The following is a 27,697-nucleotide window of genomic DNA, read 5'->3' as shown; positions in this document are numbered from 1 at the left end:
GAGCACACCCGAGAGGACAGGCGGCCCAGGGGGCCTGGGGACACCAAGAACAAAATGCATCCTCCAACCTAAGAGAATTAAAGGCAGTAAACAAAGCCCTAAGGACATTCATCCCCAGTCTAGAAGGCCGCAATGTCCGGATCATGTCGGACAACAAAGTGACAGTGGCTTATATCAACCACCAGGGAGGGACAAGGTCACACTCCCTAATGAGCGAGACCAACGAAATCTTTCACAGAGTAGAACGACACCTACACTCTCTAACGGCCTTACACATCAGAGGGGCAGAGAACATACAGGCCGATTTTCTAAGCCGCAACACGTTAAGACAGAGAGAATGGGCCCTATATCATTTAGTGTTCCAAAAGATAGTACAACTCTGGGGAGAGCCAGTAATAGACCTCTTTGCCAACAAAAGCAACAGGCAGGTAAAGAGATTCTGTTCATTGAACCCAAAAGAAGACCCAAGGGCAGTGGACACATTACAAATTCCGTGGAAGTTCAAACTGAGTTACGCCTTTCCCCCGGTAGCTCTAATCCCGGCCGTAGTAAAGAAAATAAGAGAGGACCAGGCCAGAGTGATCTTGATAGCCCCGTTCTGGCCAAAAAAGGCCATGGTTTTCACTACTTCAGATGATGTCCCTCTCAGACCCATGGGTGCTGCCAGAAATTCCAGACCTGCTAGCTCAGGGTCCGGTATTCCACACGCAAGTCAAGGGGTTCCATCTGACGGTGTGGAATTTGAGAGGACACTTTTAAAAGATAAAGGGTTCTCCCCTGGGTTGGTGGCTACACTGATGAAAAGTAGAAAGCCAGTAACAACCAATATATACGGTAGGACATGGAATAAGTTTCTGCAGTTTCTAGGAAGACCGTTAGATCAAGAACCCCCGATCAAAGCTATCTTAGAGTTCTTGCAGGCAGGACTACAACTAGGCCTAGCAGTAAATACAATCAAAGTGCAAATTTCAGCACTAGACGCTCTATATAACTGTAATATAGCAGCGAACAGATGGGTAGCTAGATTGATTAAATCCTGCCAGAGGTCCAAACCAATCCCCTTGCCAAAAATAGCTCCCTGGGATCTAAACCTGGTGTTAGAAGCTCTCACGAAGGAGCCATTTGAACCTGTGCAACAACTACCAGTGAAATATCTTACGCTAAAAAACATTATTTTAGTGGCCCTTACTTCGGCACATAGAGTGAGTGACTTGCAGGCCCTCTCAGTTAACCCACCCTAAAGTATACCCAGGTGTACCAAGACAGGGTTGTCCTAAAAACAGACCCTGCTTATTTACCAAAAATTGTATCAGATTTCTATCGTAGCCAGGAAATTGTCCTTCCCTCCTTCTTTGACAATCCAAAAAACCCAGGAGAGGAGAAATTCCATAATCTGGACGTCAAAAGAGCCCTCTTAGAATATATATCAGTAACTAGCCAGTGGAGGAGGTCCCAGTCCCTATTTGTGGCCTTCCAGGGTGCCAGGAAAGGTTACGGTGTATCAAAAGGGACTATTGCCAGATGGATTAGGGAGGCCATTAGTGTAGCCTACTCAGCTAGTGGGGTCCCGATTCCTGATGGCATCAAGGCTCATTCCACCAGAGCCGTGGCGACCTCCTGGGCTGAAAAAGCAGAGGTATCAATTGAGCAAATTTGTAAGGCCGCTACCTGGGCCTCACTCTCAACCTTCTTTAAACACTATAGATTAAATCTATCCTCCTCTGCTGACTTAACCTTTGGTAGAAGGGTGCTGCAAGCGGTGGTTGTTGTGAGTTAATTTTCCCCTTCACCATTGAGGTCTGATGAACTCCCTCTTCTGGTGAAGGAAGGTAGTGAGGCTGATTACAAAGCACCTGAGCAGAATGATGATGACTGGGTGACTGGGATTGCTGACTGGATATAAGGCAGCCGACGCCCTTCTGCCTTGCGGGTGATTACTCTGAGGGATTCTTGGAGACCAGTCTGATTCCTGCTCCTCAAAAGCTAAGTTTTCTGCTTTACTTTTTGCATTTGTGTTTTGGTTTTGTTTTGCCTTGTTTTTCTGGATTTCTGCCTTTCCCTGCTGGGTGAGCTGAATTCCTTTTTGCTCTGTCTTCAGATAATACCCGAGTACTGATATAGTCTTTTTTAAGCCTAGCGTCTTCAGGGCTTTTTTCCCCTATCAGTCTGTTGGCTCTTGTTTTTGAGAGGGTTTTGGCGGATTACAGACAGCAGCTTTTCTGTTCTGTCCTATTTAGTTAGCTTGGGCCCCATCATTTGCTCAGCCTATCTTTCTATCTGTTTGAGTGTTTTTTCATCTTGCTTCACCGTCATTATATGTTGGGGGCTGCCTATTGCTTTGGGGTCTGCTCTGGGGCAGTTTAGATTTCCCTTTCTGTCTTTAGGCTATGTAGTTCTCCGGCTGTGATCGAGGGGTCTAGGGCACCGTAGGAACCCCCCCACGGCTACTGCTAGTTGTTGTTAGGTTCAGGGGTCTGCAATCCGATAGCTGCCAACGTCTCTGGTTTTCTGGACTTAGCTAGTATTTCTGTTTTTGCCTCCTACGGTGACTCATAACAGGTGGTCCTTCCCTAAGATGTTTCGAAGTCTCCAAAAATCTCTCATGTGGTGCTGTCATGGGTGAAGGGAAAACCACCATGGTTACTTATCGGTAGCCAGTTTTTCCAGAACCCATGACAGCACCCGTATATTCCCCCCCTTTTTCACCATATGGGTGTGCACAATAGTCGGGTGCATTTGTGTGTTGTGGTGATGGATAAACATGTAACTAACCGGGAAGTCCTCTCAATGCTCTGTAATCCAACTGAAGCGGGGGAGAGGTGCCGCCCCTAATGTTTCAGTAGGTTCCTGGTCTGGCGGGGCAGATCCCTCTCTCATGTGGTGCTGTCATGGGTTCCGGAAAAACCGGCTAACGGTAAGTAACCATGGTGGTATCTCTGTAGTAAGCTCTGTTCTGCTCCCATAGCTCTGTAGTACGCTCTGTTCTGCTCCCATATCTCTGTAGTAAGCTCAGTTCTGCTCCCATATCTCTGTAGTAAGCTCTGTTCTGCTCCCATATCTCTACAGTAAGCTCAGTTCTGCTCCCATATCTCTGTAGTAAGCTCTGTTCTGCTCCCATATCTCTGTAGTTAGCTCGGTTCTGCTTCCCTATCTCTCTAGTAAACTCAGTTCTGCTCCCATATCTCTGTAGTAAGCTCGGTTCTGCTCCCATATCTCTGTAGTAAGCTCGGTTCTGCTCCCATATCTCTGTAGTAAGCTCTGTTCTGCTCCCATATCTCTGGAGTAAGCTCTGTTCTGCTCACATATCTCTGTAGTAAACTCGGTTCTGCTCCCACATCTCTGTAGTAAACTCCTTTCAGTTCCCTTATCTACGTAGTAATCTTGGTTCTGTTCTTGTGTCTATGTATTTCACTTGCTTTGGACAGTATGTAGGCAGTAAGCTCGGTTCTGTTCCCATATCTATGTAATCCTGTCTTGAAAGCCTGTTATCTCTGCTGCTTTAAGGTCCCGTCACACCTAGCGATGCTATAACGATCCCGACAGCGATACGACACGACAGGGATCGTTGCCGCATCGCTATGTGGTCGCTATTGAGATGTCAGACAGTCTAATTTACCCAACAACGGAGCAACGATCTAGCGTGTCATAGCGACCTTTGTAACGATGTCGGGAACGCTAATCCCCACCTTATCTTGCTTCTGAGTCGCTAACAAGGTCGTTAGGCTAGGTGTCAAATGTGACGATACAAGCGACTCAGCGGGACATGAGCGACCAAAGAAATGTCCAGACATTTCGGGCACCATCAGCGATACCCGGCAGGGGGGCTGGTCGCTGGTCACTGTCACACACAGCGATCTCGCTGGTAAGATCGCTATAACGTCACAGTTCTAGTGACTCAGCAGCGATCTCGCTAGCGATCTCGCTTAGTGTGACAGGACCTTTAATGCAGCAGCCAGAGATAAGCAGGGCAGAGGTGGGCCACCACAATTCGAGGTCCACTGCCTTGTGATTGCCCCCCAGGCTGAAAAGTGCCAGCCAGCCCCTAGACAGGGGCATTTATCTATGACATCCATTCTGTACATCTGTAGGATTCCAATTTCATCTCATATGTTTCATTGCATATCAAAATCCCCTGTATTGTATCTCTATTTTTATTATCCCACATGAAACACAAATCCACACCATTTATAACCTTGCACAATGATTAGTTACGGTACATGAATCCTCTCAAGTGAGATAACCTTCTGTGACAAGTTAAGATGCTGCATTGTGGGTCCTGATAACCATTGAGTCATCTGTATGTATGTTCCTTGTGGTTTTAAAGGCCGCCATATATATTACATGGCTCGGGCAATCGTTCAGATGGCAGCCATCTCTGACATGCCAGGTTTTTATTTTCTCCAAAAGTAAATTGTCGGTGGCTCCAATACACATTAGACGGTCGTCCGAATCCGCTATATCAACAGGTTATATGTAGTCTATTAACCTACTGTGTATGGGGGGGGCTTAACTGGAAGTGGGCATTGCTATAAATGTACTGAAACACACAAGGAACATAAAAATACACTTGTCTCAATTTAGATAGCTGGGATAAAACTTAAAAAAAGGAGGACATCTGAAATTATTCTTTTATTTACATACTACACACTAAGCAAACTTTTTCAAGTGGGGTATTTGTCTTGGAACACATACATACATATAAATGACCTCAGAGTAAGGATTATCAGTACAAATACAATCTACGGTACATCACCCACACAAAAGCAAACAGTACAGGGAAGGAGGTCATAGAAAGACAAAGTACATAGGACCGGAACTGAGGGCAATGTTCAAGGTAATAAAACTCGTACAGATAAGAAAACTTTTTACGTCACTTGTGAGAATCTATTAAATGCACATCAGTAGCGTGTATACTTCTTTTCACAGGCATGTGAAACACCAAACAGCAAAAGCACAAGTACATAGCATCCAAGTAGAAAGAAAAATCATTACGTTTGCAACAAAGAATACAAAGGAATGTGGGTTTCATGGGGTGAAATAAATAGTATGACAGTAAAGAAATTGTTAGTAGGACTGACTCCTTGCTTCTACTCGAGACATAGGGCTCATTCAGATATCAATTTTCCACGTACAATTTTATCTGTGATTTTCAGACATAGGCTATAATGAGAACTCAGTATATATAGCTGTTTAAAAGTACAAGGTTTTATACAGATCAAGTGGTCAGCAAAAAAAAAAAAAACTTGGCTGTTTTTGATCCCGGTTAATGATGAGCGAGTATACTCGTTGCTCGGGTTTTCCCAAGCATGATGGGGTGTCCTCCGAGTATTGTGGCGTGCTCGGGAGATTTAGTTTTCATCCCCTAATCTGCATGATTTGCGACTTGTAGACAGGCTGAATACATGGGAGAATTCCCTAACAAACAGGCATTCCACACATGTATTCAAGCTGTCTAGCAGTCGCAAATCATGCAGATGAGACAACAAAAACGAAATCTCCGAGCACACCAAAATACTCGGAGGACACCCGAGCATGCTCGGGAAAACCCAAGCAACGAGTATACTCGCTCATCACTATTCCCGGTCACTGATCAAAACGCTCTGATGCAAATCTATAGGTCAGTGAAAAATTGGGACAACATCGAGATGCCATATTAGTTGCAGCCTAATGTCAGTTTTTCATGTTTTTATGTTTATTTGATAGAATCAGCTTGAGAAACTTTCTCGTACTTAAAAAAAAAAACACTGATGAAGCTTTGATGATAAAAAACTAACATACTTACCAAACAGTGATGAAAATCTAATCCAAAACTCTGATGAAAAGCGCTTCATTTCTTGCGCACAAGAAAAACCACTGATGTTGAAATGGCCCTTAGATGAATATGAGAAAATTTAACCCCAGACTAAGTGTACTTAATTTTCTATTTTTACTGTATAGATCACCAATACAGTTTACTCCAAAAAAATTTAACACATTTTTTATTGTGAATTTTCTTAGAAAAAAAAAGTATGGCATAGAAAGAAGCAAATTTAGTCATGGACATGTAGAGGTAAAAACAAAATAGGACAGAAAAAAATTATAAGATTAACATGAAGTTTTGACAAGTTTTAGAGCTAAAACTGTTTTGTTTTAATTAGACATAAAAAAAAAAAATGTACTCAGATTGCAATAAGAGCATGACCATCATCCCAATAACTCCTATTTCTATGATACATTGAAGTAAAGTTGTAAGAGCAGTTGAGAAAGCAGGATACTTACCTGTCGAGTATCCATTAACTCAAAAGGGCTTCCACAGACAGCCTTGGTATAAGTCACTCAACTTATCAAGTCTCAAGGGCAATCTGTTATTTCCCCTTTCACCACCATACAGTAATCTTAAGCGCCATGTAGAGGACGCAATGTTGAATCTGCAATGCATCTGCAAGATGGGGAGTTGCTGAGGGAAGCGGTGTCAGCGAGTTGGGTCAGAACGACAATGAGGGACAATGACAGAAACACACACCAAAGATTATGTCACGGAATAGCTTGAGCCAAATCTAAAAAGTCAGGCTGACATATGAAGTAGAATAATAAACTAACAAGGGGCTCATCGTTTATAATATTAGTCTGTATTTACTGGGGCACATCCCTTATTGTGTGGGTCTGTATTGACTAAAGGGCACATTGTTTATGATGTGTGTCAATATTGACAGGGTGCATAGCTTATGGTGTGAGTCTATATTGATGGGGCATATCATTTATGGTGTGGGTCTGTACTGATTTGGGGCACAACGTTTATGGTGTGTGTATGTACTGACTATGCTGCTATAATAACAAAGGTATGCAAAATTTGGGTTTATGAAAAACAATTTCAAATCCAATAACTGATTGTTTTCTTATGCCCTAATTAAAAAAACACTTCAGTATTTAACCATCACATATAGATTTTGCAAAAAGAGAGTGTGAATTTACATGCAAGCGAAATGAACAAGAAAAATCTATATTGTAGCCAAAAACGTACCCAATATTACATGTAAAAATGTACTGAACATTCATTCAGCAATTTTTTTGGAAATTCTTGCGTCTTTTCCTTTTCACTTCAAAGCTTCTTTTGATACTGTGGATCTTCTCTGTGAAGCATCCAGCAGTAATTCCCCATCACGTTCACATTCCAAATACCTTGATATCGTCGTTCCAGTTCCTTGATATCCAGATGAAATCTTTCTCCTTGCTCTTTGCTAACAGCACCAAGGTTTTCAGGAAAGTAGTCCAAATGGGAATGTAAAAAATGTAACTTCAAATTCAAATTCATCAGACATCCCAAGGCATTGAAATGTTCCAGCATGTTCTCCAAGATGGACTTATATTTTGGATCTTTGTTATTACCAAGAAATTTCTGCACAACTTCTTTAAAAGAATTCCAGACCTTTTTCTCAACAGCTTTCATTTTTGTTTTCAATGCGTCGTCCTTCATGAGTTTCCGAATATCGGGACCCACAAAAATGGCTTCCTTCAGGTTTGCTTCACACAGTCATTGAAACTTAGTACACAGATACTTAGAAGTCTCTACTTTCGCAAGACTTTCACAAACACATCAGTCCAAGCTTAATGTGGAGTAATGTCAAGAGAACTTTAGTGGGATAAACTAAACTTTCCGCAACTATGTTCTTTAGTCCAGGTTACAAGGAAATTGGCCAACTTTTTTGGCTCCAGTGATGAGTCATATCCCGGTTGGCCCTATTCATGCAAAGCATGGGCACTTCTTGTAATCTTCTTTGCTGTCCAAAGAGCATAGAGAGTACTTTGAGTAATCTAAGGTTTAACACATTCTGGTTGTTTCACATGTGTTTCCCTACTCCTTTTGTCCATATGTGCTCCTTTGTGGTTTTGCTGCCTTTAGTCTGAATTTACATTGTGCACATTCATATAGTGACAAGGAAAACCAAACTTTTGACTGGTAATGTATGTGTACAACATTCTTTTTATTGTCATTTTTGTATTATATATTATGGTCTGTGTACACACTGGCATTAATATCTGTTCCATCAGGTTTCTGTTTTCTTACAGCAAAAATAGTATGATATGCAAGTTCCTCTTTTCTCCATCGCATAAACTGTAAGCTCTTGAGAGGACAGCCTTCACACCACTTGTTTGAATTGTTACACATACTATTTGATATGGAAAGTTTTATGAAACTATGATGGAAATATATAAATTGTATTAAAAAAATGGAAGTCATATTCATCAACTTTTAGTTATAAGTGGACATTGGCCCTTTCCCAGCCTAATAAGATAAGCCCTCAGTCGCCCCAGAAACGGAGCATCTATTAGATGCGCTAACTCTGACGCTTAGCCACAGCTCTTCCTAATTGCCCTTGGCAATTGGGGCAATGGTTTTGGTGTTGATGTCAGCTGTGTAATGTCTGCTGACATCAAGCCCAGGGGTTATTAATGGAGAGGTGTCTATCAGACACCCATATTACTAACCCCGTAGTCAAGAAAGAAACACACAAGTCCTTTGTTTGTTAAAAAAAATAAAAATAATCCCTCTTTTACCCATTTATTACCATAAAACAATAATCCACAGGGTGCGCCGAAGTCCATATTGAGGTCAGCTGACAACAACCTCAAAATCATTACTCTGATTGTCAACACACCAGGGCAATCCGGAAGAGCCGAGGATAAGCATCAGAATTGGCGCATCTAATGGATGCGCCATTTCTGAGGCGGCTGAGGGCTGGTCTTAATAGGCTGGAAAGGGGCCAATATCCATGGACTTTCCCAACATATTCACATCAGCCCGCAGATGTCTACTTAGCCTTTGCTGGTTATTAAAAAAAGGGGGGACCCCACGTCATTTTTTTAGGGTACCCCTTTTTAATAACCAGTAAAGACACAGCAGATACCTGGGAGCTGATAATAATAGGCTGGGAAGCTCCATGGCTATTGACCCCTTCCCAGACTATTAAGACCAGCTCACAGCTGTTTGCTTTCCCTTAGCTGGTTATTTAAAATAGGGGGACCCCACACCATTTTTTTCATTTATTAGCTAATACAAGTACAGAAAACTACACACGCAAAGCACCGATTATATATCTCACTGACACATTTCTATCTAGATATCTATTCTATTCTGATAGCTCGGGTTATGAATTTACTGCACTTTGCTGATGAAATGTCAGATTTCCTTTGAGTGCATGAGTAATAATGGGATGGTACACGCATGGTCCGTGTGCCGTACAATTTTTTTCTCGCATCCTTTGACTTGCATTGGTGAGTCTTGTCCAATAAATGCTGCCACTCGCAGAATGCTGCAATTTTTTTCTCATCCAGATTCAAGATGAGAAAAAAAAAAAAAAAATCGCAAAACAGCGCAGAATTATTGAACATTAGTCTGAGAGCAATCCGCTTTTTTATAGGAGTGCACTTATCCAATTTATGCGCAGATGAGAATGAGCCCTTAATGACATTAAGTGTCTGTACTACAAAGTTGGTGAAACCGTTTTGATTTACTTTGTCTTACCCAGAGAAAGGACTGCTTTGGTATTCATTTGTGCTGAAGAAAGCAGTCTTCAGCTTGAAACTATAAAGTTTATAAAGGACAATAAATTGTATTCTGTTTTGATATAAACGCCAGAGAGCAGAAACCCTCTACACCAGATATAAACATCTTAAAGGGGTAGTCCCATAAGCAAAGTATATTTTAATCAATAGATCTTGGTATAATGATATGTTCCACAAATGGATGTGTTAAAAAAAATGTTCCTGTGCTGAGATAATCTTATAAATGTGTCCCTGCTGTGTACTGTGTAATGGCTGTATCTGACTGTGTAGGAACATGGTCTGATCGTATCACATCTACTGGGCAGGGGAGGAAGTAAACGAGTATACAGCCATTGCAGCATGGGAACACAGTTGATTAAAAAATGTTTTACTTCACAAAAATAAACAGTCAAGAGAAATGTTCTACCTCTCAGAAAACAGGAGCTGCGATCCCGTGCTGTCCTGTCTGTATAATAATAATAATCTTTATTTATATAGAGCCAACATATTCCGCAGCGCTTTACAGTTTAACAGTTTCAAAACACAAGTCATAATTAACAACGTTAACAATACAATAATTAAAGCAAAATAAGACGACCCTGCTCGTGAGAGCTTACAATCCACAGTGAGGTGGGGGAGATACAAAGTACAGTGGTGTATTTACAATGATGGTCCAGCCATCTTGAGGGAGTGAAGGATGGATGGAGATAGTGAATGGGCTACACATGCACACTTACACATAGAATGACTTTGATTAGTGAACGTGATAGGCCGCTCTGAACAAATGTGTTTTGAGGGAGCGCCTGAAACTATGCAAATTGTGGATAGTCCTAATTTTTTTGGGTAGAGCATTCCAGAGGATTGGCGCAGCGCGGGAGAAGTCTTGGAGTCGGGAGTTGGGAGCTACGGATTAGTGCAGAGGTTAGGCCTGTTTCACACTTCCGTTTTTTCAAATCCGTCAAAATCCGTTGGTTTCCGTAAAAAAATGGATCCGCCAATTTTTTGCAGGATCCTTTTTTTGTCCCATAGACTTCCATTAGCGGTTACCGCGGATCCGTCAAAAAAACGGATCCGTTTTTTTTAAAACGGATCCGTTTGCATCAGTTTCCGTCAAAAAAACGGAAACGGATCCGTTTGGCGGACACAAAAACGGAAGTGTGAAACAGGCCTTAGTCGAAAGTCTTTTGCAGAGCGCAGCAGCTGGACTGTGGAGAGCTTTGTGGGTGAGAACAAGTACTTTGAATTGGATCCTATAATGAATGGGCAGCAAATGTAAGGACTGGCGAAGAGCGGACGTGTCTGAGTACCGATTAGCCAGATAGATGACCCTGGCTGCTGCATTAAGTATGGACTGGACAGGGGAAAGTCGAGTAACGGGGGGGCCAATTAATAGAGCGTTGCAGTAATCCAGGTGGGAGTGGGTCAATGCTACAGTGAGGGTTTTTGTTGTTTCATGGTGAGAAAAGGGCGGATACTCGTTTACATCCTCCTCTGGCCAGGAGTTGTGGTAGGATCAGACCAAGATCTACTGATTAAAATGTACTTTTTTCTTATAACAAGTCCTTTTTAATATATTTGTTAGATATTTTTGTTACTGGTTGATTGTGCCTTCTTGATTGCTTTGCCTTATTGACTGAGAATGATCCTTAAACCTGAACGATAACTTGTGCACAACATATTAGTGGGGTACACCCTATATAACTATGTTTTCTATACTACCTGTATAGTATGCGATAAATAGAATAAGAACAATACTGCTAGTTATATTTACAGGTTGATAAACTTTTATAGGAAAAAGTAAATTCTCACCCATGATATTATTCACTTTTGAACTGACCTGCAATCTGGCCTTTGTAAGTTTGCAGAAGGATCAACAATGGTTTTAATGTTTTTCGTGTGCAGAAGAGAACATGGTGCATCCTTTGATGTAAGATGATATACACGCTGAATAACCACATGTATGCAGGCATCTTTCCAACCTGCGGCCCCCTGGGTTTCCACTATATCCAGAAGAGAATCATTTACTGTGATGCTTGAAGTGAATTCTTTGCCTTGAACACTGACAAGAGCTTGACTAAGGTTGCTGACATCTGAAATCTGTAAAATTAATTACAAGTAGATTAATTACAGGATTGGTGGACATTACAGAAAATAATTATTGATAAAACTATCAGTATGTGACATACCTTTTACAGCAAAATCATTAACTGGTTAGACTGTAAACAGCAAAATTCCATGATGGGAGATTATTTAATAATGCAGAAGCAGAGTTACATATTTAAGGTGTTTCATGATCTTCTTGCAATTTATCTTCCAGTACTTTTAGTTCGTAATTTGATCGGATTAGACTTGATGCATAATTGGAAGAACATTACTAATGTGTTTTTTAAAGGGATTCTGTAAGTAGGATCAACTCTCCTAAGCTGTAAATGTGGGCATCCATGTTATAGGAAGCTGAATAAAACTGTACATTTATACCTGTGATCCGATTTCTTATTACAGCGAAATCCACGTTTTTCCTTATGTAATGAGCTGATCACCAAAATAAAAAATGGCTCACAGAAGACAAATTAAAAAAAATCTCAGAAAAAACAGCATTACCAACACCAGGCTAGAATTCCAATGCACCAGCATGATGCAGTAGAATAACATGAAAAAGATAATAAATAATAAAGCAACTACTTTTAAACCTACCAATTCATGGAGGGGGGTTGCCTAGAATTAAAAATATAGCACCCTATGCAAACCTCATCTGGGTCCATTTATGTCCTTGTGTAATGAGCTGTTCCAGGATATGGGCCCAACCCTGATCTTGATAAGAGCGTGCTTCCGGAGCATACTATAAATGAATGGGTCATTAGCATTGTGATATACAATGGCCGCATGCTCTGCTCTCCTAATCTCACTACAGAGCTGTGTGTGGCTATAGCTGACGTCTGCAGGACGCTCTCAGTGCATAAGCTCCATCTCACAGGCAGACAGGGTTGTAATATCGGAGAGCTGCAACAAATGTGTTTGTAAGTAGACAAAGTTCAGTTGTACTGTTCTGAGTTTGTTACATGTCTCACACTGGTCATGCCCCTTCAATTATAATAATCTCTGAACGCAGATTCTCATGCAGATCAGCGTCTAGCCCATAGCCTGGAACAGCTCATTTACATATACATGTAAGACAATGGATCACAAATATCAAGGTATCATTTTATTCAACTTTCTAAGTGGCGTGCCCATAAAGACAGCATAGCAGGTTTGATTCCCTGTAAAATATGCAAACCAGATAGGAGAAATTCATCACATAAGATACAATAATGACATGCAGCACAGTTTTGTGTTAGGCCATTTTCAAACTTTCAATTTTCACCATCCGAGTATGGATCAGTCGATTGTCTCATGACCCTATCTGAACAGCCTCAAACAGTGTATATAACAAGTCTACACATCCCAGTTAAAATGTCAGTTTTTTGTGATGTACAAACATGCCAAAAAGCATAATTCACTTATAATATCACCTATAATCTGTACAAATCTATTGAAAAACAAACTTTTTGGGAATGGAAAAAGAATAAACTAAATTAATGTGGTTGCACATTAAACATGCATGCCCTTAAACTAATACTTTGTTGAAATATCCATTTAATTTATCACAGTTCAGTCATTTTACATAGGAGTCTATCAGCATTGCAAATCTAGATATGGAATTCTTCACCTGCTTTTTCTTGCAGTTGTGCTCCATATTTGTGGGGTGTATGGGGTATTAAGATAGAGGTAGCTTGGAGTGTTCTTTTAGGATAGCTCCCCCATCTTTGATTTTCAGGTGGTACTCAACTCTCACCTGTATCTCCAAGTAACTGTTAGCATGTGGCAGTGGGTACATGCTGGACCACCGACTCAGCAGGCGGGCCAAATCAGGTGACGGTTGCCTTTCGTTTTGAGACCCAAGGTGACTTTAAAGGTTTGCCTACCCGTGCATGTGAAGGCTGGATTCGGTGGACTGTGGTGAAGAAATCATCTAAGATTCAATGAACAGAAAAGCGATTCCTGGCAAAGCATTCTTGAGCGCTGAGAAGGCACAACAAGGCACATGAGACACTGCTGGCCATCCATTCTTGACCTACCTCCAGTCCTGCCACCGAGAGTCGATAAGCACAGATAAGATAGTGAGGCTGACAACGTGTGCAACTCTTCCTCACTTTAGTCCAAGTTGCAAGTTATGACTTCAATCACTGTGCTTCAAAGTCCTGTGGTGAGGGGGAATGGCGAAGCAGCAGGTGTGGAATCACTGGAGGCTGTAGTCATGAACCTGCACACTGGCGGCCCAGGAAAGTCGCTCCCCACTGGTTCAACGCAGCACTGGTGTTTGGCAGCCTCCTGGGTGTCTGAGCAGCGCTTTTTAGGATCACTCTGCTCACCTCCGTTAAAGAAGAAGCTAGAAAAGATGCCTAAAATATAGCTTGCTTCACATTGACCTGGAAAGCCTACCATAGCTGGAGGGTATCCTAATTGTTGTTGACACACAATGAATGAAATGATGGTACTCAATCTTGGCACATGGAATTTAAGAACTCTGCTAGACAATATCAAGGCAGGCAGAATGAAGAGAATAACGGCACTGGTTGCTAAGGAGCTAGCGTGGTACACCAATTAGTGCCTATACTCCCACCATGACCAATCCAAATGACATTAAGGATAAGTTCTATGATGAACTTGACACACCTATCTCAGTGATCTCAGTCAGACACGCTCATTATACTTGGAAACTTTAATGCCAGACTGCAAACAGACTAACAAAACTGGGAAGAGTCATTAGTAGATATGGCATTGGCAAGTGTAACAGTAATGACCATCGGTTCCTCAAGATCTTTGCCACACATGATCTTGTCACTAACACTTTATTCCGTCTACCCACTTGCAAGAAGAGATTAATTCCACTCTTGAGGCAATGGCATGCCATTGACTACATCATTATTATTATTTATTTATATAGCACCATTGATTTCATGGTGCTGTGCATGAGAAGGGGTTACATACAAATTACAGATATCACTTACAGTAAACAAACTAACAATGACAGACTGATACAGAGGGGAGAGAGGACCCTGCCCTTTCGGGCTTACATGCTACAGGATGGTGGGGAAGGATACAGTAGGTTGGTGGGTTGCAGCAGTTCCGGTGTTGGATGAGGTGATATCTGCGGTAGTGGTGAGAGAGAAGGAGGTAGCGGGGTCATTGCAGGCTGTAGGCTTTCTTGAAGAGGTGGGTTTTCAGGTTCCGTCTGAAGGATCCAAATGTGGTTGATAGTCGGACTTGTTGGGGAAAAGAATTCCAGAGAATAGGGGCTATTCGGGAGAAGTGTTGGAGGCGGTTGGGTGAGGAGCGAATAAGTGTGGAGGAGAGAAGGAGGTCTTGGGAGGACCGGAGATTACGTGAGGTAAGGTATCGGGAGATTAGTTCAGAGACATATGGGTAGACAGGCTATAGATGGCCTTGTAGGTCAGTATTAGTAATTTGAACTGGATACGCTGAGGGAATGGGGACATCATTGCCAGGAAGAGGGATACGATTAACTTTAGGGCCCCGTCGCACCAGCGATCCCGACAACGATATGGCCTTCTCAGGATCGCTGGTGTGTCGCTACATGAAAGCTGCTGAGCTGCCAAACAGGCAGATCTCAGCAGCGATCAGGACAGCGACGACGCAGGTAACAAACGCGCACGTCGCTTAGTTACCCGCTGTGCACCTTAGATACCAGCGCGCTGGTGCAGGGAGCTGGTAACCAAGGTAAACAGCGGATTTCTAAGCGCCATGCGGTGCTTAGAAACCCGCTGTTTACTTTAGATACCAGCTCCCTGCACCACCGCGCTGGTATCTAAGGTACACAGCGGGTAACTAAGTGACGCGCACCCTTAGTTACCCGCGTTTACATTGGAAACCAGCGTCCAGCTCACTGATCGCTGGTCTCCCGCCTGCCACACGCAGCGATGCGTGCTGGCCAGCGGAAGACCAACGATCAAAAAAAGGTCCAGGGCATTCGAGCACGATCAGCGATACCCGGCGGGGGGGCTGGTCGCTGATACGTGTCACACACAGCGATATCGCTGGTGAGATCGCTGTTGCGTCACAAACCTTGTGATGCAGCAGCGATCTCGCTAGCGATCTCGCTGTGTGTGATGGGGGCTTTAGAGTAACGAGAGCCATGTGTGGTGCTGACTGCTGGAGCGACTACTGCCTCACTGTGTCTAAGTGCAGGTTTCGCATTCAGAGGAGACCCCAAGGGCAGAAGACTACAAAGAGGCTAATTATCTGCAAGCTGCAAAGCAGGAGAGTTGGAGAAGAATTTGCCAATGATCTTGATGGAAGACTGTCAAAGACACCACAGGCAGACAAGACCAGCATTGAAGAACAGTGGCTATTTACAATACTGCCCTGGAGCATTTTGGACCAGCAGCCGGGAGCAACCAAGACTAGTTTGATGAAATTATGAAGAAATAAAGGCATTTCTAGAAGAGAAACAGCAGCAGTACAAAGCGCATCAAAACGACCCCACGTCGCTAGCCAAGTAGGATGCTTTTATCAGCACAAATAGAAAGGTACAGATAAAGCTACACAAGATGCAGGACAGCTGGTTTAACAAGAAGGCTGACGAAATCCAGGACTATGCAAACAGCCACGACTTGAAGCGCTTCTATGATGCACTAAAGTCTGTATATGGACCCCAAACATCCATCTCATGATCTCTCAACACAGGCGGAACTAAGCTCCTGACAGAGAAGAAACATATTCTGGAATAGTGGGAAGAGGACTTCAACATTGTCCTTAATCGCCCTGCCATTATCAACGAGGCCACTGCTCAGCATCCAAAATTCATGGTAAAAAATATGAAATTCTGCCCTTTTTTTGTTTTATAGTGCTCAATGTGTGGAGAAATAACTTGAAGACATGATTCCCCATGTCAGTATGATTTTCAGAAGTTGGTAAATAAATAAAGTGGTTTCCACTGACCAGCATTGTTTCTTTCCGTTGATGGAGCTGTGTGACGGTTTATTATTCGCATAGCAAACTAACTGCTATATTGTGCCATTTTGGGGTAGATATGATTAGATAATTTCTAATTTAATTCATTTAGGGAAGTGTGGTGACTGTACATGAACTATAAAGCTGATTTTGTCACTTTGTTATGATAATGCACTTTCCTTTCAAGAGGGCACCCTAGAAAAGCTCCAAGCTGTAGTGCTCATCTTACAATTTTTTTGAAGCTCGCCTAAGACACCAAATTAGTGCTCAAAAACTGGTTGTCTAGCAGTCAGATCAGCCAAATGATATAATTTTAGATCATTTATGCTTACAATTGTTAAGACACAGAAAAAAATTGATTTCTCACTTATCTGTATCTAACAGTCTTGATGCACGATGCATATATATGTCATGCTAGAATGCAAAAGAACCCTTTGAGACCGCCAGTTTAGGCCGGGTTCACACTTGCGTTTGGCTGGTCTGCGTAGGGCTGCGTACCTCTTCCCTTAAGCTCCGTCTACTTCCGCATGCTTCCTGAGTACCTATCTTTAATATTGAGTACGCAGGGACATGCTTTGCATGCTGATGCGTCTCATGCGGCGTTTTGACATGCCCACCGAACGCAACATGCTGCACTTCTGTGCGGTCGGCGGGTATGTCAAAACGCCGCATGCGGACGCATCCGCAAACAACGCATATCCTTGGTACCCAATGTTAAAGATAGGTACGCAGGACGACACAGGGCGCATGCAGAAGTAGGCAGACTTTAAGGGAAGAAGTACACAGTCCTATGCAGACCAGCCAAACACAAGTGTGAACCCAGCCTTATATTTTTGTCTACAGCAAGCTTAAAAGGCCACTAAACCTGGAATATCTTGCCAAGTGGTTTATTTTTCAATCTAATAGAAACCTTTCAGAGAACAAAGGTGTTAAGTTTCTCCTGATCCCTTCTATTTTTAGCTGGCGAGGCATAGATAAATACAGGTTTGCCGTTTCTGGTCGCCTATTGCAGATAGAGTATTGAGGGAAGTCCTTGTGCAAACAGCTGCCTTACAGCCAAAAACCAGATCATAATGGAGGACTGAGAGGAAGCAGTGATAGTTGATCTTCTAAGACACAGAACTTCTTACAGATTTTTCACAGATTACCATTTCATTTGGTCATAAATCAGCTTAGTTCAAGAGAGATGGGATAAAGGCTCCAAGACGCAGCCATCAGTGGAGCTCAATGTTTTCCCTTCTAATTCAAAAGCCAGCTTAAAATGTACTACATTGTACAAGAAAAAGCCATAAAGGGCCAAAATGTTTAATGAAGTGGCTGTCACAGATTTGCCGCGACGGAGAGGAGCCAGAAGACCGCAGCATTTGACTTCTCATACTCCAGCACTAAATAGAAGCACTTCTCCCTCATATTAAACGGTGCAGGTTTCTTTCAGCAGTGCAGGGGTTAAACTGTTCAGCTCAGAGTTTCTATAGCTCCCTGCATGGAGGATCTCAAATGTTCAGTATCAGACACTCCCCTCTCCTATATATTCTTGCCTCTAGCAATCTGGATTGCCAGTGTTAAGGGCCCCATCACACATAGCGATCTCGCTAGCGTGATCGCTGCTGAGTCACAAGTTTTGTGACACAACAGTGATCTCACCAGCGAGATCGCTGTGTCTGACAGCTATCAGCGACCGACCCCCCTGCCGGTATCGCTGATCGCTGTAGGAAACCGCTGGACATTTCTTTTGTCCCTTGGATACCCGATGTGTACGTTAGTTACCAGCAGATCGCTGGTCTCCCGCCTGTCGCACGCAGCGATGCGTGCTGGCCAGCAGGAGACTAGCGATCTGCTGGTAACTAACGTACACATCGGGTATCCAAGGGACGTGCGTCCCTTAGATACCCGATGTGTACGTTAGTTACAAGCGCGCTGATGCAGGGAGCTGGTAACTAACGTACACATCATCGGGTATCTAAGGGACGCACGTCCTTGGATACCCGATGTGTACGTTAGTTACCAGCTCCCTGCATCAGCGCGCTGGTAACTAACGAACAAAGCGACACCGCGCGCTCGGCGTTGCTGTGCTGATCGCTGTTGAAGCTGTGTGACAGCTCACCAGCGATCACATAGCGACTCACCAGTGATCCTGACACGTTGATATCGTTGTCGGGATCGCTGGTGAGTCGCTATGTGTGACTCCAGCTTTAGTCTTGTACTGACAAGTGAAGGAGTGGAGGATTACGTGTTCAATAGAAGCGTTTTCGGAGAGTTTGTGACTGTTGCTCGGTGTTTTGGCTATGTGCAAAATTCCCTCTCCTCTACTATTTAGTTTCCCTACCTTTTCTACCTGATGTTCCGCTCTGCTGTCTGAGAGTGCATATTTGTATGATTGCTACCGTATATACTCGTGTATAAGCCGACCCCCCTTATTTTGCCACAAAAAACTGGGAAAACTTATTGATTTGCGTATAAACCCAGGGTGGAAAATGCAGCAGCTACTGGTAAATTTAAAAAATAAAAATAGATACCAATAAAAGTAAAATTAATTGAGACATCAGTAGGTTAAATGTTTTTGAATATCCACATTGAATCAGGAGCCCCATATAATGCTCCATACAGTTCATGATGGCCCCATAAGATGCTCCATACAAAATACACCCCATATAATCTCCATAAAGGTTAATAATGGCCCCATAAGATGCTCCATAGAATAATATGCTCCATATGCTGCTCCATAAAGGTTATGGCCCCATAAGATGCTCCATAGACTATGCTGCCTCATAAGATGCTCCATAGAATATGCTGCCCCATTAGATGCTCCATACATTATGACCCCATAAGATGCTCCATAGAATAGGCCCCCATAAGATGCCCCATAGAATAGGCTCCCATAAGATGCTCCATAGAATACCCCATAGAATATGTCCCCATAAGATGCTCCATAGAATATGTCCCCATAAGATGCTGCACAGAATATGTGTGATGGACTCAGCTTCTGCTGAGCCGATTTTTGAGTGGACCCTCTGGGTCGTGGCACCCACCGAGGGCGAGCTTACCTTGTGAGGAACCACTCCCCTATACAGGGAGTGTAAGGGGAAAGACCAAGGGGGTGAGCCACCATGACTGCTGGGACCAGACGGCCGGCTCAGGGGGACACTAGTGAGTGTCTAACAACAGGAACGAGCAGGATGCAAAACATAAAGCAAGGTCACTGGGTTTCTTCAATAAACATGGTTTCAAGCTTTAATCAGGTGCAAGGTATAAACAGTTAAACACAGCAAAGTGCGTGCAGGGGCACGCCAAATGTTCAAGGCATAACACGTGCTAGAAAACATACCAGGGTCCAAGGCAGGGTACGTGCTAGGAGACACACCAGGGTTTCAAGGCAGGAGGCCTGCTAGGAGACACGCCAGAGTTCAAGAGAGGATGCGTGCTAGGAGACACGCCAGAGTTCAAGAGCTGATGCATGCTAGGGGACACACCAGAGTTCAAGAGAGGATGCGTGCTAGGAGACACGCCAGAGTCCAAGACAGGGTGCGTGCTAAGAGACACGCCAGGGTCCAAGGCAGGGTGCGATGGCATCGGATTCCGGACTACTGGCAACGACCGACAGGATCCAGGCATCAGGCTGTGGAAATCAGCTCTGGACATCATAGAATCATAGAATCGTAGAGTTGGAAGGGACCTCCTGGGCCATCTGGTCCAACCCCCTGCTCAAAGCAGGATTCGCTAAATCATCCCAGTCAGATGTCTGTCCAGCCTCTGTTTGAAGACATCCATTGAAGGAGAACTCACCACTTCTCGTGGCAGCTTGTTCCACTCATTGATCACTCTAACTGTCAAAAAGTTTTTTCTAATATCTAATCTGTGTCTCCTCCCATTCAGTTTCATCCCATTGCTTCTAGTCTTTCCTTGTGCAAATGAGAATAAAGTTGATCCTTCTACAATGTGACAGCCCTTTAGATATTTGTAGACAGCTATTAAGTCTCCTCTCAGTCTTCTCTTTTGCAAACTAAACAATCCCAAATCCTGCAACCTTTCCTCATAAGATAGGGTTTGCAGACCGGTCACCATTCTGGTTGCTCTTTTCTGAACTTGCTCCAGTTTGTTGATGTCTTTTTTAAATTGTGGTGCCCAAAACTGGACACAATATTCCAGATGAGGTCTGACCAAAGAGGAGTAGAGGGAAATAATGACTTCACGTGATCTAGACTGTATGCTTCTAAATGTAAAGGGGAAGGATGTTGCCAAAACCCGGGATCGAACCAGGGACCTTTAGATCTTCAGTCTAACGCTCTCCCAACTGAGCTACTTCGGCCATGCACATAACATGTGGGATTCAAACACATGTTTCCCATTCCATAAACCAGTTGCTTAACCACTCAGCCAACAGCTTAACAGGCTAGGCCGCAGTCATCTGGTTCCGGACCTTTGGCAGCGGTTGGTAGGTTTCGGGAATCCGGCAGGCAAGCCAGGGTTCAAGGCAGGGTGGGTGCTAGGAGCCATGCCAGGGTTCGAGGCAGGGTGCGTGCTAGGAGCCATGCCAGGGTTCGAGGCAGGGTGCGTGCTAGGAGCCACGCAAGGGTTCGAGGCAGGGTGCGTGCTAGGAGCCACGCCAGGGTTCGAGGCAGGGTGCGTGCTAGGAGCCATGCCAGGGTTCAAGGCAGGAGACACGCCTCACTGGCCAGTGCACACGGCTGAGACACAAGCAAGCGGCATGACTAAGGCACAGGAGGCGGGCAAGGGGCAATCTGTCACGTATGCCTGTCCTGTGTGACACGACCCGAAGGCCGGTAACTAAAAAAAACAAGACTGACACGTGACACTGTCCTGTGTGACGCGACCAACAGGTCGGTACTGAAACAACAAGACAAGGGGAAGGGAAAACCAGACAGGGCAAGGAAAAGACAAAGCAAGGAGCAGAACCTAGGCAGAAGCACAGAGCGGGGTCAGAGAGAGTACAGGAAAGAGTGTGCCAGGAAGCACCACAAAGCAAGGCAGAATACAGAGCTAGCAGCGGAGCGTAGGCCGAAGCCCAGAGCCGGGTCAAGGAAGAACCTTGAGACTAGCCTGGAAATGTGCACCATAGGTCAGAGAGCAGAAATGGTGCGTGTGCCAGGAGGCACAACAGAGCACCAAGCAGAGCAAAGGCAAGACATGGCAAAGCAGGCAAAGGCAGAGAACACAGGAAGGACTACAAGTCAAAGCATGACAGAGACAAAACATGGCACAAAGGACAACACAAGACATGTCACAGGACAAGAGGCAGAATACAAGCACAGAGCGTGTGCAGAGACGCACGACAGGGCAGAGTGCAGGGGCACAGAATACGGGAAGCGACCGAGCAGACCAAGCAGCCATGCAGGGAAGCAACACGGTAATCAGGCCCCGACTATAGGAAGGGGTGGTCTGAAATAGGGCATTAGCACCTGCACTTCCAGGTCAGGACCAGGAGGGGACTTCCGGTTCAGATCCTCCAGGATCATAGAGAGCATTGCTAGATCAGACTGGGCTGGAGTGGACCATAGAGAAGGTCACAAGATCAGGGGCTCCAGAAACACTGAGAGGTTAGCTGGGTCAGACAGTGCTGGAACATAGGAAAGGTCACAGCCACGGCATGCAGCCACGAGGTGAGGTGCGCATGCACACTGCTCCAGGCATCTAGCAGCACAACAGTCACGAGGTGCATGTGCACACTGCTCCAGGGATCTTGCAGCATAAGACATGAGAGACCTCCAGGGTGCCAGCAGGGACCCGGCACTGGGGGCAAAGCGGCATGACAGGCATGACAATATGCCCCTATAAGATGCTCCATAGAGTATGCCCCCATAAGATGATCCACAGAATATGCACCCTTAAGATGCTCCATAGAATATGCCCCCATAAGATGCTCCACAAAATAGGACCCCATAAGATGCTCCATAGAATATGCCCCCATAAGGTGCCCCATAGAATATGCCCCATATGATGCCCCACAGAATATGCCCCCTTAAGATGCCCCATAGAATATGTCCCATAAGATGCTCCCATAACATGCTCCATAGAATAAACCCCATATGCCGCTGCTGCAAATAAAAAAGAAATTACATACTCACCTCTCCGTCGCTGGGGGCCAGGTGCCAGTGTCGCTGCTGGCTCAGGACCCGGCACCTGAGATATTCATCTGTCCCCATTCCCACGCTGCTCACCGCTGCCTGCCACGTCATCTCTCAGTGATGGTCAGGCCGCAGAGGGAGCTGCGCGCACTAACCATGTCACCGTGCCCTCTGACCTGAACATAATTGACAGAGGACGCAGCAGACAGCGGCGAGCAGCGTGGGAACGGGGACAGGTGAATATAGCATATACTTACCCCCTCCTGGCGCGGTCTCTGCAGGCCCATCCTCCCACGGTCTCCGGCGCCTGCCTTCAGCGGTCATGTCATAATGCTCATATTCATGTCTTTAATGAGCGGTACCACGAGACCGCTGAAGGAAGGAGCCTGAGACCGAGAGAAGCAGGGGGGCTGCAGAGACCACGCCGGGGGGGTTAAGTATGAGCTGACACCCCCGCTCCCTCGTCAACCCCCGGATAAGCCAAGAGGGGGACTTTGAGCCTCAAAAAATGGGCTGAAAATCTCGGCTTATACGCGAGTATATACGGAATATTCATTTATCCCTGTACATACTTCCTTGTTTGTCTAGTTTGGGTATTTACGTACACTTCTCCTCCCCACTTCACTGGTTGAAGGAGGGGACAGATAAGGGCTGATTCAGAAGGTCAACAAGATACATAGCCCCAGCATCTTCACCATCAGAAGTAACCTAGGGAGCAGGGATAGCTAGGACGTCGCTACCGTCAGGGACAGGGTAGGAGCCCCTGTCCCTGGGTTATCAGACAACAGAATCGTTTAAGCGGCTCAATGAAAATGCTATACCACCAAATATACATCATGCATTCAAGTAAAAATTTCATTTCTACAACAAAAATTGCAACCTCTTAACTTATAAGTCTGTTTTGTGTAATACACAAGTATAACTCACCTGTTGTTTGGCTGAAGAAACACCTATGTTCCTGAAATCCATTTTTAAAGTTAAACTTAAAGGTACCAGTCGTTTTTTCACTGATATGATACTAGGACTGGATTTATTATTCTCCATTCCGTTCATAATGTGTGACATAATCTTTTGACTAAAATGTGTGTTGATAATTACAGATGTATTCTGGTTTGTCAGACTTAGTTTCTGCCTGGAAATAAAAAAAAACAAAAACAAAAAAAAACAATGTAAACCGATCCATTGTTGCATTTGATCATTTCATTTTTTTTTTTAGAAACTTGCCATGAGTTGGAATTATGGTAAAATAATAAAATAACGACCAGAGCAGTCAATTACTCAATTCAGTGGAAACATTTGCATGTATACTTGGAAGGGACTATTTAGACAGGCCAGTAATTAGAAACAATTATTTGTGGGGTGAGATGATGATTAAGCACTTGAAAAAACATAATTCTCGGAAGCACATTGTCCTATGTATACTGTAGATGTGCTGCCGGTAACAGGATACTTCATATGCTTAGAACAACAGTGTTGACAATTATTCTGTGAGCATAAAAGTGCAGTCAGCCAGCCTAAAGATGTATGATGGTCTTTTAACAACCAGTCTAAATAGGCAGTAACAGCTGTTGTCAGTGATTGGCTGCAGTGGTCAAGTGAATAATGAATATCAACAGATAAAACATTAAAAAAATAAATGAAAGAAAACCTTAAAGGGAATTTGTCACCCCCTGGAATGTATATGACCTTTTAGTATTGGCATATAGGTAATAGAAATATGTTTCATTCGTCCTAGCTGTATGTCCCATATTAACCCCTTCATGACCCAGCCTATTTTGACCTTAATGACCTGGCCATTTTTGGCAATATTGACCAGTGTCCCTTTATGAGGTAATAACTCAGGAACGCTTCAACGGATCCTAGCGATTCTGAGATTGTTTTTTCGTGACATATTTGGCTTCATGTTAGTGGTAAACTTAGGTCAATAATGTTTGCATTTATTTGTGAAAAAACAGAAATTTGGCGAAAATTTCGCAATTTTCACATTTTGAATTTTTAATCCGTTAAACCAGAGAGTTATGTGACACAAAATAGTTAATAAACAACATTTCCCACATGTCTACTTTACATCAGCACAATTTTGGAAACAAATTTTTCTTTTGTTGGGAAGTTATAAGGGTTAAAAGTTGACCAGCGATTTCTCATTTTTACAACAAAATCATTTTTTTTAGGGACCACCTCACATTTGAAGTCACTTTGAGGGGTTTATATGGCAGAAAATACCCAAAAGTGACACCATTCTAAAAACTGAACCCCTCAAGCTACTCAAAACTAGATTCAAAAAGATTATTAACCCTTCAGGTGCTTCACAGCAACTAAAGCAATGTGGAAGGAAAAAAATGAACATTTTAATTTTTCCAATAAAAATGTTCTTTTAGCATCAATTTTTTCATTTTTCACATGGGCAACAGGATAAAATGGATCCTAAAATTTGTTGGGCAATTTCTCCTGAGTACAGCGATACCTCATATGTGGTCATAAACCACTGTTTGGGCGCACGGCAGGGCTCAGAAGGGAAGGAGCGCCATTTGACTTTTTGAATGGAAAATATGCTGGGATATTTAGCGGTTGCCATATCGCGTTTGGAGAGTCCCTGTGCACCTAAACATTGGAGCTCCCCCACAAATGACCCCATTTTGGAAACTAGACCCTCCAAGGAACTTATTTAGATGCATAGTGAGCACTTTGAACCACCAGGTGCTTCACAAATTGATCCGTAAAAAAAAAAAAAGGACTTTTCTTTCACAAAGATTTTCTTTTAGCCTCAGTTTTTTCATTTTCACATGGGCAATGGGATAAAATGGATCTTAAAATTTGTTGGGCAATTTCTCCTGAGTGCACAGATACCTCATATGTGGTCATAAACCACTGTTTGGGCACACGGCAGGGTCCCGAAGAGAAGGAGCACCATTTGACTTTTTGAATGGAAAATTAGCTCCAATCGCTAGTGGACACCATGTCGTGTTTGGAGAGCCCCTGTGTGCCTAAACATTGGAGCTCCCCCACAAGTGACCCCATTTTGGAAACTAGACCACCCAAGGAACTTATCTAGATGTGTGGTGAGGACTTTGAACCCCCAAGTGCTTCACAGAAGTTTATGACGCAGAGCAGTGAAAATAAAAAAATAATTTTTTTTCCTCAAAAATGATTTTTTAGCCCGCTATTTTTTATTTTCACAAGGCTAATAGGAGAAATTGGACCACAAAAGTTGTTGTGTAATTTGTCCTGAGTACACCGATACCCCATATGTCAGGGGAAACCACTGTTTGGGCGCATGGGAGAGCTCAGAAGGGAAGGAGCGCGATTTTGGAATGCAGACTGATGGGATGTTCTGCGGGCATCATGTTGCGTTTGCAGAGCCCCTGATGTGCCTAAACAGTAGAAACCCCCCACAAGTGACCCCATTTTGGAAACTAGACCCCCCAAGGAGCTTATCTAGATGTGTAGTGAGCACTTTGAACCCCCAAGTGCTATACAGAAGTTTATAAACGCAGAGCCATGAAAATAAAAAATCATTTTTTTTCCTCAAAAATGATTTTTTTGCCCGCTATTTTTTATTTTCACAAGGGTAACAGGATAAATTGGACCCCAAAAGTTGCTGTTCAGTTTGTCCTGAGTACGCTGGCACCCCATATGTGAGGGGGGGGAACCACTGTTTGGGCGCACGGCAGGGCTCAGAAGGGAAGGAGCGCCATTTGACTTTTTGAATGGAAAATTAGCTCCAATCGTTAGCGGACACCATGTCGTGTTTGGAGAGGCCCTGTCTGCCTACACTTTGGAGCTACCCCACATATCACCCCATTTTGGAAACTAGACCTCCTAAGGAAGTTATCTAGATGCATAGTGAGCACTTTGAACCCCCAGGTGCTTTACAGAAGTGTATAACGCAGAGCTGTGAAAATAAAAATATCTTTTTTTCCTCAAAAAATGATTTTTTTAGCCCGCTATTTTTTATTTTCACAATAGTAACAGGAGAAATTGGACCCCAAAAGTTGTTGTCCAGTTTGTCCTGAGTACGCTGGTACCCCATATGTGGGGGGACCTCTGTTTGGGCACACATCGGGGCTCGGAAGGGAAGTAGTGACGTTTTGAAATACCGACTCGATGGAATGGTCTGCGGGCGTCATGTTACGTTTGCAGAGCCCCTGATGTGCCTAAACAGTGGAAACCCCCCACAAGTGACCCCATTTTGGAAACTAGACCCCCCAAGGAACTTATCTAGATGTTTGATGAGCACTTTGAACCCCCAAGTGCTTCACCGAAGTTTATAACTCAGAGCCGTAAAAACAAAAAAAATCATTTTTTTTCACAAAAATCATTTTTTTAGCCCCCAATTTTTTATTTTCCCAAGGGGAACAGGAGAAATTAAACTCCCAAAGTTGTTGTGCAATTTTTCCTGAGTACGCTGATACCCCATATGTGGGGTTAAACCACTGTTTGGGCACACGTCGGGGCTCGGAATGGAGAGAGTGCTGTTTGACATTTTGAACGCAAAATTGGCTGGAATAAATCATGGCTCCATGTCGCGTTCGGAGACCCCGTGATGTGCCTAAACAGTGGAAACCCCTCAATTCTAACTCCAACTCTAACCCCAACACACCCCTAACCTTAACCCAACCCTAATAATAACCCTAACCACAACCCTAACGCCAACACACCCCTAACCCTAATCCCAACTCTAACCCTAACTAAAAGCCTAACCTGTTGTGAGTTCATTTTCCCCTTCATTACTGAGGCCCGAGGAACTCCCTCTTCTGGTAAAGAAAGGTAGTGAGCCTGATTATCAAACACCTGAGGCTGATGATGATGACTGGCTGAGTGGAGTTACTGACTGGATATAAGGCTGCCGACGCCCTTCTGCCCTGCAGGTGATTTCTCTGTGGGATCCTTGGAGACCAGTCTGAATTCCTGCTCCTCTAAAGCTAAGTTTGCTGCTCAGCCTTTTGCTTTGGTGCTTTGACTTTGTTTTGCTTTGTTTTTCTGGATTTCTGCCATTCCCTGCTGGGATGTGCTGAATTCATTTAGCTCTGTCTTCTGAAAATACCTGAGTGCTGATTTAGTTTTTGAAGCCTAGCTGCTTC

At 43.8% G+C, this 27,697-nt stretch overlaps 1 protein-coding gene and 1 non-coding gene across 4 annotated transcripts in view; both read right to left on the bottom strand.

Moving 5' to 3' along the window:
- SPIDR (scaffold protein involved in DNA repair) overlaps positions 1-27,697 on the bottom strand; it is a 787,075-nt gene that overhangs the window by 351,409 nt on the left and 407,969 nt on the right. For all 3 annotated transcript variants that reach the window (XM_073583752.1, XM_073583754.1, XM_073583753.1), the window contains exons 9-10: positions 23,544-23,748; positions 11,360-11,619 (exon numbers count right to left, since the gene is read on the bottom strand). In XM_073583752.1, coding sequence (XP_073439853.1) covers positions 11,360-11,619; positions 23,544-23,748 — 465 coding nt within the window. The remainder of the gene's footprint in view (positions 1-11,359; positions 11,620-23,543; positions 23,749-27,697) is intronic.
- TRNAF-GAA (transfer RNA phenylalanine (anticodon GAA)) lies at positions 20,767-20,839 on the bottom strand. The gene has a single exon. It is a non-coding gene; the product is annotated as a tRNA-Phe (tRNA).

The sequence above is a fragment of the Dendrobates tinctorius genome, unplaced genomic scaffold (genome assembly GCF_039654945.1).
Source record: "Dendrobates tinctorius isolate UK_male_01 unplaced genomic scaffold, ASM3965494v1 ptg000081l, whole genome shotgun sequence".
NCBI lineage: Eukaryota > Metazoa > Chordata > Amphibia > Anura > Dendrobatidae > Dendrobates > Dendrobates tinctorius.
The sequence above is the reverse complement of the archived record's forward strand: the minus strand, read 5'-3'. Positions and strand labels throughout refer to the sequence as shown.